This window comes from Mobula hypostoma, chromosome 2, assembly GCF_963921235.1.
Source record: "Mobula hypostoma chromosome 2, sMobHyp1.1, whole genome shotgun sequence".
Classification (NCBI taxonomy): domain Eukaryota; kingdom Metazoa; phylum Chordata; class Chondrichthyes; order Myliobatiformes; family Myliobatidae; genus Mobula; species Mobula hypostoma.
This window is the reverse complement of record NC_086098.1, coordinates 236279233-236294939: the sequence shown is the minus strand read 5'-3', so window position 1 is coordinate 236294939 and position 15707 is coordinate 236279233. Positions and strand designations below refer to the sequence as shown.

At 49.3% G+C, this 15707-nt stretch overlaps 1 protein-coding gene across 1 annotated transcript in view; it reads right to left on the bottom strand.

Annotated features, from left to right (window-relative positions):
• LOC134337107 (hepatoma-derived growth factor-like) overlaps positions 1-15707 on the bottom strand; it is a 34271-nt gene that overhangs the window by 528 nt on the left and 18036 nt on the right. The window contains exons 2-5 of the mRNA XM_063031956.1: positions 8637-8713; positions 7513-7651; positions 6760-6921; positions 2024-2236 (exon numbers count right to left, since the gene is read on the bottom strand). Of these exons, the coding sequence (XP_062888026.1) occupies positions 2024-2236; positions 6760-6921; positions 7513-7651; positions 8637-8713 (591 nt within the window). The remainder of the gene's footprint in view (positions 1-2023; positions 2237-6759; positions 6922-7512; positions 7652-8636; positions 8714-15707) is intronic.

Genomic DNA, 15707 nt, shown 5'->3' with positions numbered 1-15707 from the left:
GCAGCCAGATGTGAAGCTGGGCTAGAGGAGAAATTTGACTGAGAGCATCAGAGACTCTAAAAGCAGGAAATTCAAGAGATTAGCAGCTGTCTGGTGGGAAGTGTGCGATAGCTGGAATGATGGGAGACAATGAGAGATGTGGAGGCTGTGAGGGAAGGGGCATCAGAGAGGGGGAGGGGTGTAGGGGTCAGAGGATGTCACAGAGATGAGGAAGGGGTACAGAGTCTGGAAGAGGGGGTCAGAGGGATGGGAAGGGGGAATTCACAGAGATGGGGAGGGGTGCAGTGTCTGAAGGGGGATATCACACTGGGAGGGCTGCAGGGGGTCAAGGACATGGGGGGTGGATGTAGGATACTGCAGAGGGGGTGCCACACAGTGAGGAACATAAGGGACAGTGGGGGTTACAGAGACAGGGGCATGTGCGGGAGCATGAGGGGGTCACAGAGACAAGGAGTGGTGTCGGATCCTGGGGGGGTGGGGCTGGGGGAGGAGGTCACAGATACGGGGAGGGATGTAAGGTTCGGCTGGAGTCACAGAGGCTGAGACGGGTGTAATGGCCGGAGAGGATCATAGAGTCATCGAGATGGGGAGAGATGTAGGTGTTGGGGGGGGTGGTGGTCACACAGACAGTGAGGGGTAGAAGGGCCAGAAGGTGTCACGGAGGTGAGTGTCATAATGATGGGGAGTAGTGTAGGGTCCAGAGGGGGTCATAGAGACAGAGGGGTGTAGGAACTGGTGAGGGTTACAAAGATGGGGAGGGATGTAGGGGTATGGTGGGGGAGTGGTTCAGTACACACAGCAGATATCCTGCCCATTCTGCCTGGATGATCCATCCCTCCTGATCTGCTCCAGTCCCTCCACTCGAACTCTCCATCCGCCCATCCCCAAACCCCCACCCCCCGAATCAAACCGCTTTGACTGTAAATGTGCATGCAGGCCGGTGACCAGTGGTGTGCCTCAGGGGTCTGTTCTGGGACCCCTAGTCTTTGTGATTTTTATAAATGACCTGGATGAGGAACTGGAGGGATGGGTTAGTAAATTTGTTGATAACACAAAGATTAGAGATGTTGTGGAGGGCTGTCAGAGGTTACAGCGGGACATTGGTAGGATGCAAAACTGGGCTGAGAAGTGGCAGATGGAGTTCAACCCAGATAAGTGTAAAGTGGTTCATTTTGGTAGGTGAAATATGATGGCAGAATATAGTATTAATGGTAAGACTCTTGGCAGTGTGGAGGATCAGAGGGATCTTGGGGTCCGAGTCCATAGGACACTCAAAGCTGCTACGCAGGTTAACTCTGTGGTTAAGAAGGCATATGGTGTATTGGTCTTCATCAATCATGGGATTGAGTTTAGCAGCCGAGAGGTAATGTTGCAGCAATATAGGACCCTGGTCAGACCCCACTTGGAGTACTGTGCTCAGTTCTGGTTGCCTCACTACAGGAAGGACGTGGAAACCACAGAAAGGGTGCAGAGGAGATTTACAAGGATGTTGCCTGGATTGGGGAGCATGCCTTATGAGAATAAGTTGAGTGAACTCAGCCTTTTCTCCTTGGAGTGATGGAGGATGAGAGGTGACCTGACAGAGGTGTACAAGATAATAAGAGGCATTAATCGTGTGGATAGTCAGAAGCTTTTCCCCAGGGCTGAAATGGCTAGCATGAGAGGGCATAGTTTTAAGGTGCTTGGAAGTAGGTACAGAGGAGATGTCAGGGGTAAGTTTTTTACGCAGAGAGTGGTGAGTGCGTGGAATGGGCTGCCGGCGGTGGTGGAGGCGGAAACGATAGGGTCTTTTAAGAGACTCTTGGATGGCTACATGGAGCTTAGAAAAATAGAGGGCTATGGGCAAAGCCTAGGTAGTTCTAAGGTAAGGATATGTTCAGCACAGCTTTGTGGGCCGAAGGGCCTGTATTGTGCTGTAGGTTTTCTATGTTTCTATGCGAAGCCTCCCCCCGCCCCACCCCGCACACTAGTAGAGTGGAATAGGAGGGTTGAGGTGTCTGGGGAAGGAGGGAGGCTCCCTTACCCCCTCGTGCACTTTCTGCGGCTCCGTGGCATTGGCCACCTCGCTCTCCTTCTTCTCGAGGGGCGCCAGGCTGCCCTTGTTCTCCTTCTCCTCCTCCGCGTGCTCCTCTCCCTCGGCTGGGGGGCTGCGGCCGCCCTCCTCCTCCACCCCCTTGCCCCCTTCTTCTGCCTCCCCCTCCTCCTCCTTGGAATCGCAGGGCCGCTTCGGGGAGACCTGAGCAGAGGGAAGGAAGTGATGAGGTCAGTCAGAGGTGGACTCCTGCTGGGGTAATACCTCTCAATCCCAATAACCACGTTATACCCACCGGAGTGGGGAACTGGTCCTTTGGCTCAGTGAGTCTATGCCAATATTGGCCATGCACGTACGCTACAACCAATCTGTCCTCCCACATTCCCATTATCTGGATTTATTTATTTATAGATAGAGCACAGAACAGGCCCCTCCGGCCCTTCACACTGTGCTGCCCAGCAACCCACCTACTTAACCCCAGCCTAATCATGGGTCAATTTACAATGACCAATTAACACACTAATCAATACTTCTCTGGACTGTGGGAGGAAGCCCACATAGTCACGGGAAGTAACTCACAGAGGATGCAGAAACTGAACTCCAACACTCCAAGCTGTCTCGCTAACTGCTGCACTACTGTGGTATCCCATCACGGCTTGGTATGATGACTGCTCTTGCCTACATTGAGGCACAGTGGACACAGCTCAGCACATTGCAGGAACCAGCCTCCCCTCCTCAGACATCGCCTGCATTTCCCACTGCCTTGGTAAATCAGCCAGCATAATCAAAGACCCTACCCACTCCAGACATACATTCTTCTCTGCCCCTTCCCATCGGTGAGAAGATGCAAAAGCTTCTCAACATGTACCACTAGGCTCAGGGACAGCTTCTAACCTGGTGTTAACAGACTGAACAGTGACGTGTTATGAGCCCGTTAGTCTCACAATTTGTAGCCCTTGCACCTTGTTTGTCTGCCTACACTGCACTCTGTAACTGCAACTCCGCATTATAGAATCACAGGTCCCACACTACCAGTCTTAGTAATGGCCACTTCCACTCAACCATTTGGTTCCTGCACTAACCAGCACCACAGTTTAGCAACACTACAACCATTTCACACTAAAATGGACATATTCTGTTGTGGTTTTGTTCTTTCCTGTAAAAATTGTGAATAATTAATGTTTAATTTGTATTCCTTGTGAATGCTGCTCATCTGAATCGTTTTCGTTTTATAATCCTGTTTGACCTCTCAGGTCGTCTTCCACTGGTCTCAAATTTAAGCAATCTCCCTCAAAGGATAAGTCAGCTTTTTGTGAACCATGCTCCTAAAACTATGAGGGTGCAGATTCAGTTGATACTTTTAAATGCCAGCTCAACACCTTTTTACTTAACTTTTCTTTGAACTGACATTTTTTGTTTCTTATTTTCATGTTTATTTTTAAATTGTATTTATTTAGAGATGTAACGCAGAATCTGCCCTTCTGGCCCTTCAAAACGTGCCGTCCAGCAGCCTCAGCCGAATCATGGTACAATGGACAATGACCAATTAACCAATTAGTCGGTACGTCTTTAGACTGGGAGGAAACTCGAGCATCCAAAGGAAACATACACACTCAGGGGAGAAACATACAAACTACCTGCATGAGACATTGGAACTGAACTCCAAACATCTCCTGTGGTATTGCACAACTCTCCCCATACAATACCACAGGACATAAATGACAAAGTTTTAGGACTATTGCAAACTTGCTACCCGTGACTGTTACTCAGGCGGATGTGGTAGTCACTGAGATTGAGTTTAAAAGTAGGGGAGGGCTACGAAAGGCTGCACTTGGAGTATGGCATATAGTTCTGGTTGCCACACCTCAGGAAGGGAGTGCAAGCAATTGAGAGAGTGCAAAAGAGATTCACCAGGGGGCTTGAAGTTCGAGTTTAACTGCAAATCAGTTTGAACTACATCATCTGTATGAAAAGTGCTCTATAAATAGTTCCTATCTGATGCTCTGAGCCTGTGATGCCACTGCAAGTAGGTTTCTCATTGTACCTGCATGCACATATTCTTGTGCATCTAACGATAAACTCAACCTCAATTTTGAGCATAGAAACAGGCCCTTCAGCCCATCGAGTCCATGCCAATCATTTATACTAACCCTCTATATTTCCCACATTCCTCAACTTACTTTGGCAACATTACAGACAACTTTTAGTAGCCATTTAATATAGCAACCAGCACATTGCTGGGTTGTGGGAAGGAACCAGAGCACTTAGGGGAAACCCACACGGTTACAGGGAGAACGTGCAAACTCCACACTGACAGCACCTGAATCCCGGACTTTGGAGTTGGGAGCTGGGAGCTGCACCACACAGTTGGGAGGTTGAAGTGGCAGAACCCACAAACCACCCGGATGCCACACTGTCCTGGTGTGGAGCACACACAGCCTCTGACCAGGAAGGGAGGCAATCCATCCTCCGGCAAGATCCTGGAGCTGTGGACCCAGGAATTCACGGTGATTGGCTCCAGCCCGATCCTGCTCCACTTTCAGATGCACTCCATCCCCAACCTTGGCCAAGCAGCCTCCAACAGTTCATCTCGCCGATCTGCCTGAACTGGGTATGATGTACCCAAATATATTCCGTATACTGTCTGCATTCAAATATACCACCTGCAGTCCTGTATTCATCACCCTTTTCGATTTTGCCCCCACATTACACTTCAACTCATTTTTGCCCTATCACCTACCTGTCTTTCCTCAGTCTCACTACAACACTGCATCGACTTGTCTAGCAATTGGGTCCCACCTCTGGCCCACATTCCACCTGTCACACTGATAATGATTTAGCAGGAAGGAAGAAAGAAAATTGCCTTTTAAACTCACGGGAAGAATAGGCCGTCAAATTTTTGCTATTGATATTTCTGTAGCAGGCAATTTCTTTTTTACGAGGTCGAGTTGCTAGCTCTACGCTCAACCCAGCACGGATGGAAAGCATGCCAGGGGAACCGGCTTGGTTCAAACTGGGGAGCCTTTGCTCCGATGTCCGGCACTGATGCCACTACGCCACCAGCCAGCTTAATGACTTACCAGTTACTTGGTCAGTGTGATCAGGCTAGGGTTAAATTGGTGGGTTGCAAGAGTGATCTTGCTCTCTCTCCCTCCCTCCCCCTCACTGGTGAGAGAGAGCCTGTCCGAGATAACAAAGTGCTATAGTTTTGATGGACTGTAGATCAAGGTCTGTTTGGGAGCTTTTGCTATTGCTTGGATGGTGGGGGGGAGGGGAAGGGGGGATTGGTGCTTCTGGCACAAGTGGGGGGGACGGGGAGGGTCAATATTTCTGTTACTGCTTTTGTGATGGGGTGGGGGGGGCTTTGGGGTTCCGATGTTTCCATCATTCATGGATGTCTGTGACAAGTAAGATTTTCAAGTTGTATACTGCAGGCATTCTCTGATATTAACCTGAACTATTTGAAACATTTGCTGGGTGATGTAGCTCGTTGGGTTGGAAGGGCCTATTCCACACTGTGTCTCTAAATAAATTAAAATAACTATTACCTGTGCTCAGGTGGTCAATGCTAAACAAAGGCTGCTCAGTTGTCTTTTCGCTTGTTTGAAACCAAGGCTCTCATCACAACACCTTTTAGCACCAATATAAGTGTCTACGTTACTGAGTCCACACAATAGGTCAGGCCCTACTTACAGTGTCCCATCACTGGAGGTGTATGCAGGGGGAATTATGAAGTGTAAGATATTGACCACAGAGAAATGGAAGGCATTGAGAGGCCGATATGGAGACTGATGATTAAGCAATGGATATAAACCTCTCTTCAGCCCTTCTCAGCCTCACACTCCCCCAACTGCCCCTCTCTTCTCCCTTCTTGCTAGCTCTCTCTCCCTCTCGCTTCTACCTCTTCTCCTCCCTATCCTGCCTCTCGCTCTCACTCTCATCCCTTTCTTCACCCAGTCTGTCCCCTACTTCACTCCTCTTCCCACCACTCTCACTGTACCTCTCCCACTCCGCTCCATCCCATCTGCACTCCACAGTCCCTGTCTTGCACCATTTTCTCTCTCCTCCTCTCTCCACTCATGATCCCTCTCTACACCCTTCCCCTATCTCCCTATCACCCTCCCACCCCTTACTCAGCCTCATCTCTCACTCCCCCCTCCCCATTCTCTCACTCACACCACTTTCCCACTCTGCCCCTTCTTGAATCCCCCCTCAATCCGCCTTGCTCTCCTCTTTTCTTGTCCTCCTCCGTATTCCCTCTCCCCTTCTTGATCTTGACCTTCACTCCCCCTTTTCACCCTCCTTCCCCTTCTCCGTGTTCCTTCTCTCCCCTTCTCAATATCCTTCCTCTTCACTCCCCTCACCCACTCTCCACTTTTCCTCCGCCCCACTGCTCTCTCCCCTTGCCACACTCCTTGGAGGAACGAGCTGAGCAGTGGGTCTGTGGGAGGTGTGGACATGTCGTGGTACGGCTGAAGTCCACCCCACCCTCACCTTTGCTTCCCACTGCTCCCTTTCCCTCTCCCTGACCTTCAGTGGAAATGGGCTGAGCTGCTTCTGTACTGGGGGAGGTGTGGGTGAAATCCACGCTGCCTTCATCTGTGCTGCCCCACTGCTCGCTCCCCCTCTGACTGCTCCGAGACCCTCAGAGGGAGCAAGCTGTGCAGTTTCCTCACTGGGGAGGTGTGGACAAATCAGAGAGTAGGAGAAGTCCATCTTGCCCTCACCTTTGCTGGAGTGGCCAGCTTGCGCTTGGACCCGGCTTTCTCCCTGTCCTTAGCTGGCTCGTCGATCACCAGCTTCCCCTCCTCATCGCTGCTACCTTCCTGGCTCTCCTTCTTCTCTCCGTCCCCTTCACCTTCCGATGAGCTCTGGTGGGGCGGAGGTTCCTGCTCACAGAGAAAAGGGGTCAGCACATCCCGGAAACAGAGTGCCCAATGGGGTGGGGGGGGGGAGGGGGTTGTGACCAGCAGCCCAGGACGTCCACACTTGGCACAGTCCCCAGGCAGAACTGTGGGTTCAAGCCCCACACTCCTGATATACGGACATCTAGTGCAGAAAGGAGGTGGATTGCGCAAAGGATTTATTGGTGGACTTACTCCTGGGCCTGGCCAAGATGGCTGTTCATGGGTCCAGGCAGCGGGCTGTCGAGGATTCTGCTCAGCAGACTGCCTGCCCCACTTCCAAAGATATGTTTGTGTCCAGGTGTCCTTGGAGAGGGAGCATGCAGTCATGATGGGAATGGTGGGACTCCCAGATAATTGACTGTTTTATAGGAAGTAATAATCATATCTTAATTTTACTTTGTTTACTGTCTTGTAAATAGTTGTTTATATTTTGTGTACATTTGTGTGAAAAAACTTCTGTAGTTTTGGGAAAAAAATGGGTCAGTGATGAGGGAGGGTCAGTGGGGGAGGAGGGTCAGTGAGGGAGGAGGGAGCAGCACAGCCGGAAGTCTGAGTTTCCACTGTAACACTTACCTGGTATCCCGACTTCTTGACGGTTGGATTGTGCTCGATTTCCCACAATCCCTCACTGAATCCTTTCCGTTTGTTCGGCTTGCCCAACTTTTCCTTGGTCTCCTCGTAGGGGAACAGGTCCTTTGGTCCCAGGAAGGCACTGTGGGAGAGGACAGGCACAGACGGAATCACGAGGGGCAGTGGACAGATCACTCACACTGAGTACGTTAACAGAGAAGGGGAAGTCAGAAGGAGGGGAACGAGAGCAGGAGGGGGGGCTTTGGGGAGCTGTGGAGTAGAGGGTGAAGAACAGGAGGTGCAGGAAGGGTACTAGTTTCACCGAGAACTGGGGCTGCTGTCACTGTGGGATTAAGGCATCGAAGGAGATCCTCAGCGAAATGTTCAACATTCCGACAGCTCCAGCCGTACTGGATACTGAGAGGGAGAGAGGAGGTGGGGGGGGGGTGGAGAAGTTCAGAACAGAGGGAAGGAATAAGGAGAGGGAGAGATGTGCAAGGGGGTAGGAAGAAAAAAAATGAAGGAAGAGAGGCAGAAGTGGAGGGGAGGGTGTGTGTAAGAATGAGAAGGAAAGGGAGGCGAACGGAGAGGGGGGAGGGAGGCGAAGAGAAGGGGGAGGGAGGTGAACAGAGGGGGGAGGGAGGCGAAGAGAGGGGGGAGGCGAAGAGAAGGGGAGGGAGGCGAACAGAGGGGGGAGGGAGGCGAACGGGGGAGGGAGGCGAACAGAGGGGTGAGGGAGGCGAATGGGAGGGGGAGGGAGGCAAGCAGAGGGGGAGGGAGGCGAACAGAGGGAGAGGGAAGCAAACAGAGGGGGGAGGCGAATGGGAGGGAGAGGGAGGCGAACGGAGAGTGGGGGAGGGAGGTCAAATGGCAGGGGGAGTGGGATGTAGGGGAACGGTGAGGGAGGAAGGGATGGGGAGAAGTCGAGTTGGGGGAAGGGGTGAAGTTGGTCAGAGAAAGAGTGAGAAGGGGTGCGGAGAAAGAAGAGGGAGAAGGGGATGGAGGGTGAAGTCAAAGGAGAAGGGAAGGGGTGAGGGTGAGTGTTGTGATGGAGGGAAGGAGAGAGAGGGGAGAAGTTGAGGGAGAAGAGGAGGGTGCATAGGAGAACCACACAGGCGATCACTTACGTCTCGTGGGTGCCGAAGAAGAAGATGGGGTATTTATTTGATGGCGATTTGACAGCTCCTTCTGGCAGTTCGTCAATCTGTGAATTCAAATCAAGACACCATGAGCAGAGGACAGTTCCATGCATGTCCTCTCACTGCGCTCCCTCCCCTAGCATGGGGGCGGGGGAGGGGGGTCAGGTTTTCACCACTCCAAAGGATCTCCTGGCCCAGTTCTGCTGCTCTTGGGTAATCTCGGAGGCAGCAAGACCAGCAATGGATGTGACACTTCTGAGTGCCGGCATGGACAGAGGACACAGATCTCAATCTAAAATTACCTCCTTAAAGTTCTCAACCTTCCAACAATGAACTCCATTGGAGGATTCCTGCTCACATCCCCTCTGTGGGCCACCTTCCTGAGGGGTAGTTGGGGATGATCTTTCTGAAATACCCATGTGTCCTGAATGGATGGAGACAGGAGGGGCGGAGAACACATTCAAGGGGAGGGATCTTACGTGTGGGGTGAACCCCCACAAGTCCATGAGTTCCACTGGGTGAGAACTGAGGCATTCCTGCTTCGGTGTGAATCCTCCTGCTCTTGAATATTTGTTGGCCATAAAACTGGGGGTGGGGGTGGTGAGACATGCCCCTCTGTCCAGTAGGAGACAATTCAATGCCATGGGCTCTAGCGGTCACTGGATCCTGCCACAACAAACACTGTCAGAAGAACTCAGCAGCCTGGGCAATCGACCATTCCAGTCAAGACCCTTCCTCGGGACTCAGATGAGCCCTCTGTTTGTTCTTAGTCTCCTGTGTCACCAGATCCTACTAACCCCATCTCACTCACACAGTCCCTTCAGAGGCTCAACATATTGCTGCCCTGGAGCCACCCTGGTCTGTCTCATGCTGCGGACATACTGTTATTCTGAAAGACCAACCTGCAACCCCTCCCCTGTAGCCCAGGATCCAACCCTTGCCTCTGGCCATAAGCCACTCATACAGTATGAAACAGGCCCTTCGGCCCAAACATACCAAATAACATGCCCACCTGAGACAGATCCATGCATCTGAAACTGGCCCATATCCCTCTAAACCTTTCTGATCCACATATCTATCCAAGTGTATTTTAAACATTGTTACTGTACCTTCCAAGGGCAGCTCATTCCATGTATGGATCCTCCTTCTGGTGAGGAAGTTGTCCTCAAGGTCCCCTCATCTATGATTCTCTTTCCCTCTCCATTCACCCTATCATTGCCCCTCATGATTTTAGACATTTCTGTAAGGAAATCCCTCAGTTCTCCAACACTCCCAGCCTGTCCATTCTTACTCTTTAGGCCTGTCAACATTCTCGCAAATCTCTGCACTCTTTTCAGCCTAATGACATCTTTCCTAGAACAGAGTGACCCAAAACTATATACAGTACTCCAGTAACACACACAAAATGCTGGTGAACGCAGCAGGCCAGGTAGCATCAATAGGAAGAGGTACAGTCGATGTTTCAGGCCGAGACCCTTCGTCAGGACTGACTGAAAGAAGAGATAGTCAGAGATTTGAAAGTGGGAAGGGGAGGGGGAGATGAAATGATGGGAGAAGACAGGAGGGGGAGGGATGGAGCCAAGAGCTGGAACGTTGATTGGCAAGAGGGATACAAGGTTGGAGAAGGGAGAGGATCATGGGACGGGAGGCCTAGGGAGAAAGAAAGGGGGAGGGAGCACCAGGGGAAGATGGAGAGGGGCAAGGAGTTATTGTGAGAGGGACAGAGGAAGCAAAAAGAGGGGGGGCGGAGAGAGAGGAGGATAAATAAATAAATAAACAAACAAACAAACACTACTCCAGTAGTGGCCTCTCCAAAGTCTTGTACAACTAGAACACAGTGCCAGCCCATGCTTTGTACAGTGCAGGGCTCACCCAGCTAAAGCAGTTACCCAGGGTGGGGAAGAAGCAAGGCAGATACAGGGCTCACATGCACAAGCACGTCCAAGCTTGAGATTATAGTCTTTGACCAGTCGCACATAGTGCTGAGAGGCCCCTGTTGGTCGAGGTCATCCACGGAGGTTGCATCCTAGCTGTCTACGCATACGCAAACTAGGGCAGTACAATATGGAGGCAAAGCTGTTGCCCATGCAGCAGGCTCCCCCTCTGCATGCAGCTGATGAATCCAAAGGAATTGCAGAGACCAATACAGTTTGGCATCAGTGGCACCATAGGAGTTGCCAGTCAGTGTTGAATTCAACGTAGGAGTTCCTTAGGGATCAAGCTCTTGATTTTTCCTCAGGGTTTACTCCCAAAACTTTCCCCGTGAGTGGGTTAGCTCCAAGACAGCGCATGTTTGAGATCAGAGTTTTTCTTCTCCGAGATGAGCTGCCAACCATAGCTGATGAGCCCCATCTGCCTAGGGCAACTGATTTTAAGCTGCCAGTAATCTGATTTTGCCTCTTCTCCTGTCCATAGAAATGCTTCCACCAGGCTTAGTACCTAAGTCACACGTGAAGGCACAGTACTGGAAACAGAAAATCACAGCCAGCTTAGAATGCTGGCAGGGCAGCAGTTCCGAGCATGCACGCAAGGATTGAGAGATTTACTGCAGCACGGGCAAGTGATTTTATCTCTGCAGAGAGACCGAAGGAGGTAGTATTGTTTTGCAAGCAGGGAAAGTATAATACAGGCATTGAAAGTTAGAAGGGCTCTGTCACGGTAACTCACAGGAAGCGGTTTCCAAGGCAGGGAGGGTGTGGGCTTCAGAATGCCTGGCAAAGGTCCAGAGTGGAGATGTAGAGAGTTTTTAACCACATGGAGAGTTCAAGGGTTATGAAAGGGTTTATTTTTTAATACCAGTTACCTCCTCTTTCTTTCTCTGTCCAGACTGGGGGGGGGGGGGAGGGTGTTGAACTGAGACATCAACTGTTCCGTGTTCCTCTCGTGAACAGTCTGCAGGTCGGGATGGGTGAGTACTAGCAGTGGTGGTGATGGTTAGGTAGCTGGTAGGGAGGGGAAGAATGGAGCTAACTGGAGCGCCATTTCAAAGGGGTACCACTAGCATTATGGGCCAAATGGCATCCACTGTTGAATGTAAGCTCTGGTGAGTGCAGAGGTCTCTGGTTAAATCTGCATCACTGTGGCCTGGGTAAGAGGCATCTCCTGGCAGTACAGTCGAGATTGTTTAAATATGCACATACAGACACACACACACATACAGCTCTCTAACTTTTGGCAAAGTAGGAGGAGGGATTGTGGGAGAGGGATTCAGCAGCAGGGAATGAGAGAGGGAGGGGAGGAGAGGTATTGTGGGAGCTGGGTACAGTAGCAAGAAATATGAGAGGGGGAGAGGGAGGGGAAGGCGGGAAGATAGAGATGAGAAGATTGAGGGAGAGTGAGGACAGCAGCAGGAAATTAGAGATGACAGGATTGTGGGAGGAGATGTGGGTGGAAATCTGGAGAGAAAAGAAGTAGAAGCAGGGAATTGAAGGAGGGGTAGAGTTTTAAGAACAACTTCTTCCCCTCTGCCATCAGGTTTCTGAACAGCTCATGAACACTACTTAGCCCTTTTGCACTTTTTTTCCATTTCTTCTGATGGCTCAATTGTATTATTTACATAATGCACTGAGCTGTTTCCACAAAACAAATGGCAGTGATAATAAACCTGATTTTGATATCCATTAAGCTGAAGGTCCCTCAACTCAGACTGCACTCCTCCAGAATGGTCTACCAGAGTAACAATCTACCGCAAGCTCAAAAGACCATAAGACATAGGAATAGAATAAGGCCATTGAGTCCATCAAGTCTGCTCCGCCTAACCCCAGATCACATTCAACCAGATACATCCACCTTCTTGACATATCCCTTGATGCCCCGACCAATCAGAAATCTATCAACTTCCATTTTGAATAAACCCATGGACTTGGCCTCAACCACAGTCTCTGGCAGAGCATTCCACAGATTCACCATTCTTTGGTTAAAAAAAATTCCTCCTGTTCTAAAAAGTCACCCCTAAATTTTGAGGCTGTGCCCTCTAGTTCTGGAAACCCCCACCAGAGGAAACATCCTCTCCATATCCACCTTATCTAGTCCTTTCAGCATTTGGTAGGTTTCAGTGAGATCCCCATGCATTCTTCTAAATTCCAGGGAGTATAGGTCTAAAGCTGCCAAATGTTCCTCATATGTTAACACCTTCATTCCTGAAATCACACTTGTGAATCTCCTCTGGAATCTCTCCAATGACAATACATCCTTTCTGAGATAAGGGGCCCAAAACTGTTGACAATACTCCAAGTGTGGCCTGACTAACATCTTATAAAGCTTCTGCATTATCTCGTTTTTATAGTCTATTCCCCATGAAATAAATGCCAACATTATTGTTGCCAACAACAATAAATGCCTTCTTTACCATAGACTCAATCCGTGAATTAACCTTCTGGGAGTCTTGCACAAGAACTTCTAAGTCCCTTTGCACCTCTGATGTTTGAATTTTCTCTCCATTTAGATAACAGTCTGCACATTTGTTTCTTTTACCAAAATGCATTATCATACATTTCCCAACACTGTATCCCATCTGCCACTATTTTGCCCATTCTTCCAATTTGTCTAAGTCCTGCTGCAATCGCATTGCTTCCTCAGCACTACCTACCCCTCCATCGATCTTCATATCATCTGCAAACTTTGCCACAAAGCCATCAATTTCACTATCTAAATCACTTTCAAACAATGTGAAAAGTAGCAGTCCCAATACTAACCCCTGAGGAACACCATTAGTCACTGGCAACCAACCAGAAAAGGCCCCCTTTATTTCCACTCGCTGCCTCCTACCTGTCAGCCATTCCTCTATCCATGCGAGTATGTTTCCTGTAACACCATAGGATTTTAGCTTGTTAAGCAGCCTCAAGTGAGGCACCTTATCAAACGCCTTCTGAAAATCTAAGTAAATGACATCCACTGCCTCTCCTTTGTCCACCCTGCTTGTTACTTCCTCAAAGGATTCTAACAGATTTGTTAGGCAAAATTTCTCTTTACGGAAACCATGCTGACTTTGACTTAATTTATCATTAGTCTCCAAGTACCCCGAAAACTCGCCCTTAATAAAGTACTCCAACACTTTCCCAACCACTGAGGTTGGGTTAACTGGCCTATAATTTCCATTCTTTTGTCTTCCTCCCTTCTTAAGGAGTGGAGTGACATTTGCAATTTTCCAGTCCTCCAGGATCATGCCAGAATCAAGTGATTATTGAAAGATCAAGACCAATGCATCTGTTATCTCTTCAGTAACCTCTTTCAGGTCTCTGGGATGTAGTCCATCTGGTCCAGGTGATTTATCCACCTGAAGATCTTTCAGTTTGCCTCGCACTTTTTCCTTTGTAATAGCAATGGCACTCTCTCCTGCTCCGATACTCACAGACCTGTGGCACACTGCTAGTGTCTTCCACAGTGAAGACTGAAGCAAAGCACTTCCTAAGTTCATCTGCCATTTCTTTGTCCCCATTACTACCTCACCAGCAACTCTTTCCTGTGGTCCAATATCAACTCCCACCTCCCTTTCTATTCTTCATATAGCTGAAAAAACTTTTAGTATCCTGCTTTATATTATCAGCTGGTTTGCCGTCATATTTCATCTTTTCCCTTCTTATAGCCTTTATACTTGCCTTTTGTTGGATTTTAAAAGCTTCCAAATCATCCAACTTCCCAGTCACCTTTGTTATCTTATATGCCCTTTTGTTGGCTTTTATGCAGTCCTTAACTTCCCTTGTCAGCCACGATTGTCCAGCCCTGCCGCTTGAGAATTTATTCTTCTGTGGGACACATCTATCCTGCGCCCTGTGGACTATTCCCAGAAACTTCAGCCACCTCTGTTTTGCTGTCATCCCTGCCAGTATCCCCCTCCAATCCACCCGGGCAAACTTCTCTCTCACAAATTGCAGTATGAATTCAATCATATTATGATCACTGGCTCCTAAGGGTTCATTTATGTTATGCAGACTAATAAAATCCGGGTTATTACACAACACCCAATCCAAAATAGCTTTTCTCCTAGTAGGCTCAAGCACAAACTGCTCTAAAAAGCCATCTCGTAGGCATTCAAGAAATTCCCTCTCTTGCAATCCAACACCAATCTGATTTTCCCAATCCCCTTGCATATTGAAGTTCCCCCATTACAATTGTGACATTACCCTTGTTACATGCCCTTTCCAGCTCCCGTTGCAATCTCAACCCCACATCTTGGCTACTCTTTGGAGGTCTATATATGATTCCCATAATGTATTTTTTACCCTTACAGTTTCTTAACTCCACCCACAAAGATTATTCATTCTCTGACCTTATATGACCCCTTTTCTAAAGATGTAATTCCATCTCTTACCAATAGAGCCATACCATCGCCTATGCCTTCCTGCTTGTCCTTTCGATGTTAAACTCCCAACTATGACCTTCTTTCAGCCACGACTCAGTGATTCACGACAGACAGCCCTGCTGCTTCGGCACAGAGCTCGCTCAGCACTGCACTTCCATCTGTACTGCTCTCTCAATAGCTCATGTACCCTCATATTGCCCCTCCCACAGTGTGACCCTCCCTTTTTAAAACAAAACTTTGTTTACACAACAAATACAGAAAGTACAAACATTCAGTATTTACAAGACAGTGAATAAATTCAAATTAAACTATGATTATTACCATCTATAAAACAGTCAATTCCCCAGGGGGCTCACTGCTCCCAGAAATCCCCCGTTGTGACCGCATGCTCCCTCACCAAGGATAGCCTGGCAGGAATTTATCCTCGGGGAAAAGGGGCAGGCAGTCAGCCCGGGCAGCGCCCTCCACTTTCCGTCTCGACCCGTGAATGCCATCTTGGTCAGGCCAAAGAGCAAGCCCACCAGGAGATCCTCCACACGACCCCGCCCCCTTCCAGCCTGGGTGCCCGTATATGAGGAGCATAGTGCTAAAATGCAGCCAGAACATGAGCAGCAACCCCTTCGGAAACTCAATACAGGGGCTGCAACCTCTCACATTCCGTGTAAGCATAGTACACTGACTCCTCCCGCCCACAGAATGGACAGGTGGATGGAGTGTCAGTGAACCTGTTGTATGGTACTGCCAGATGCAACACCTTC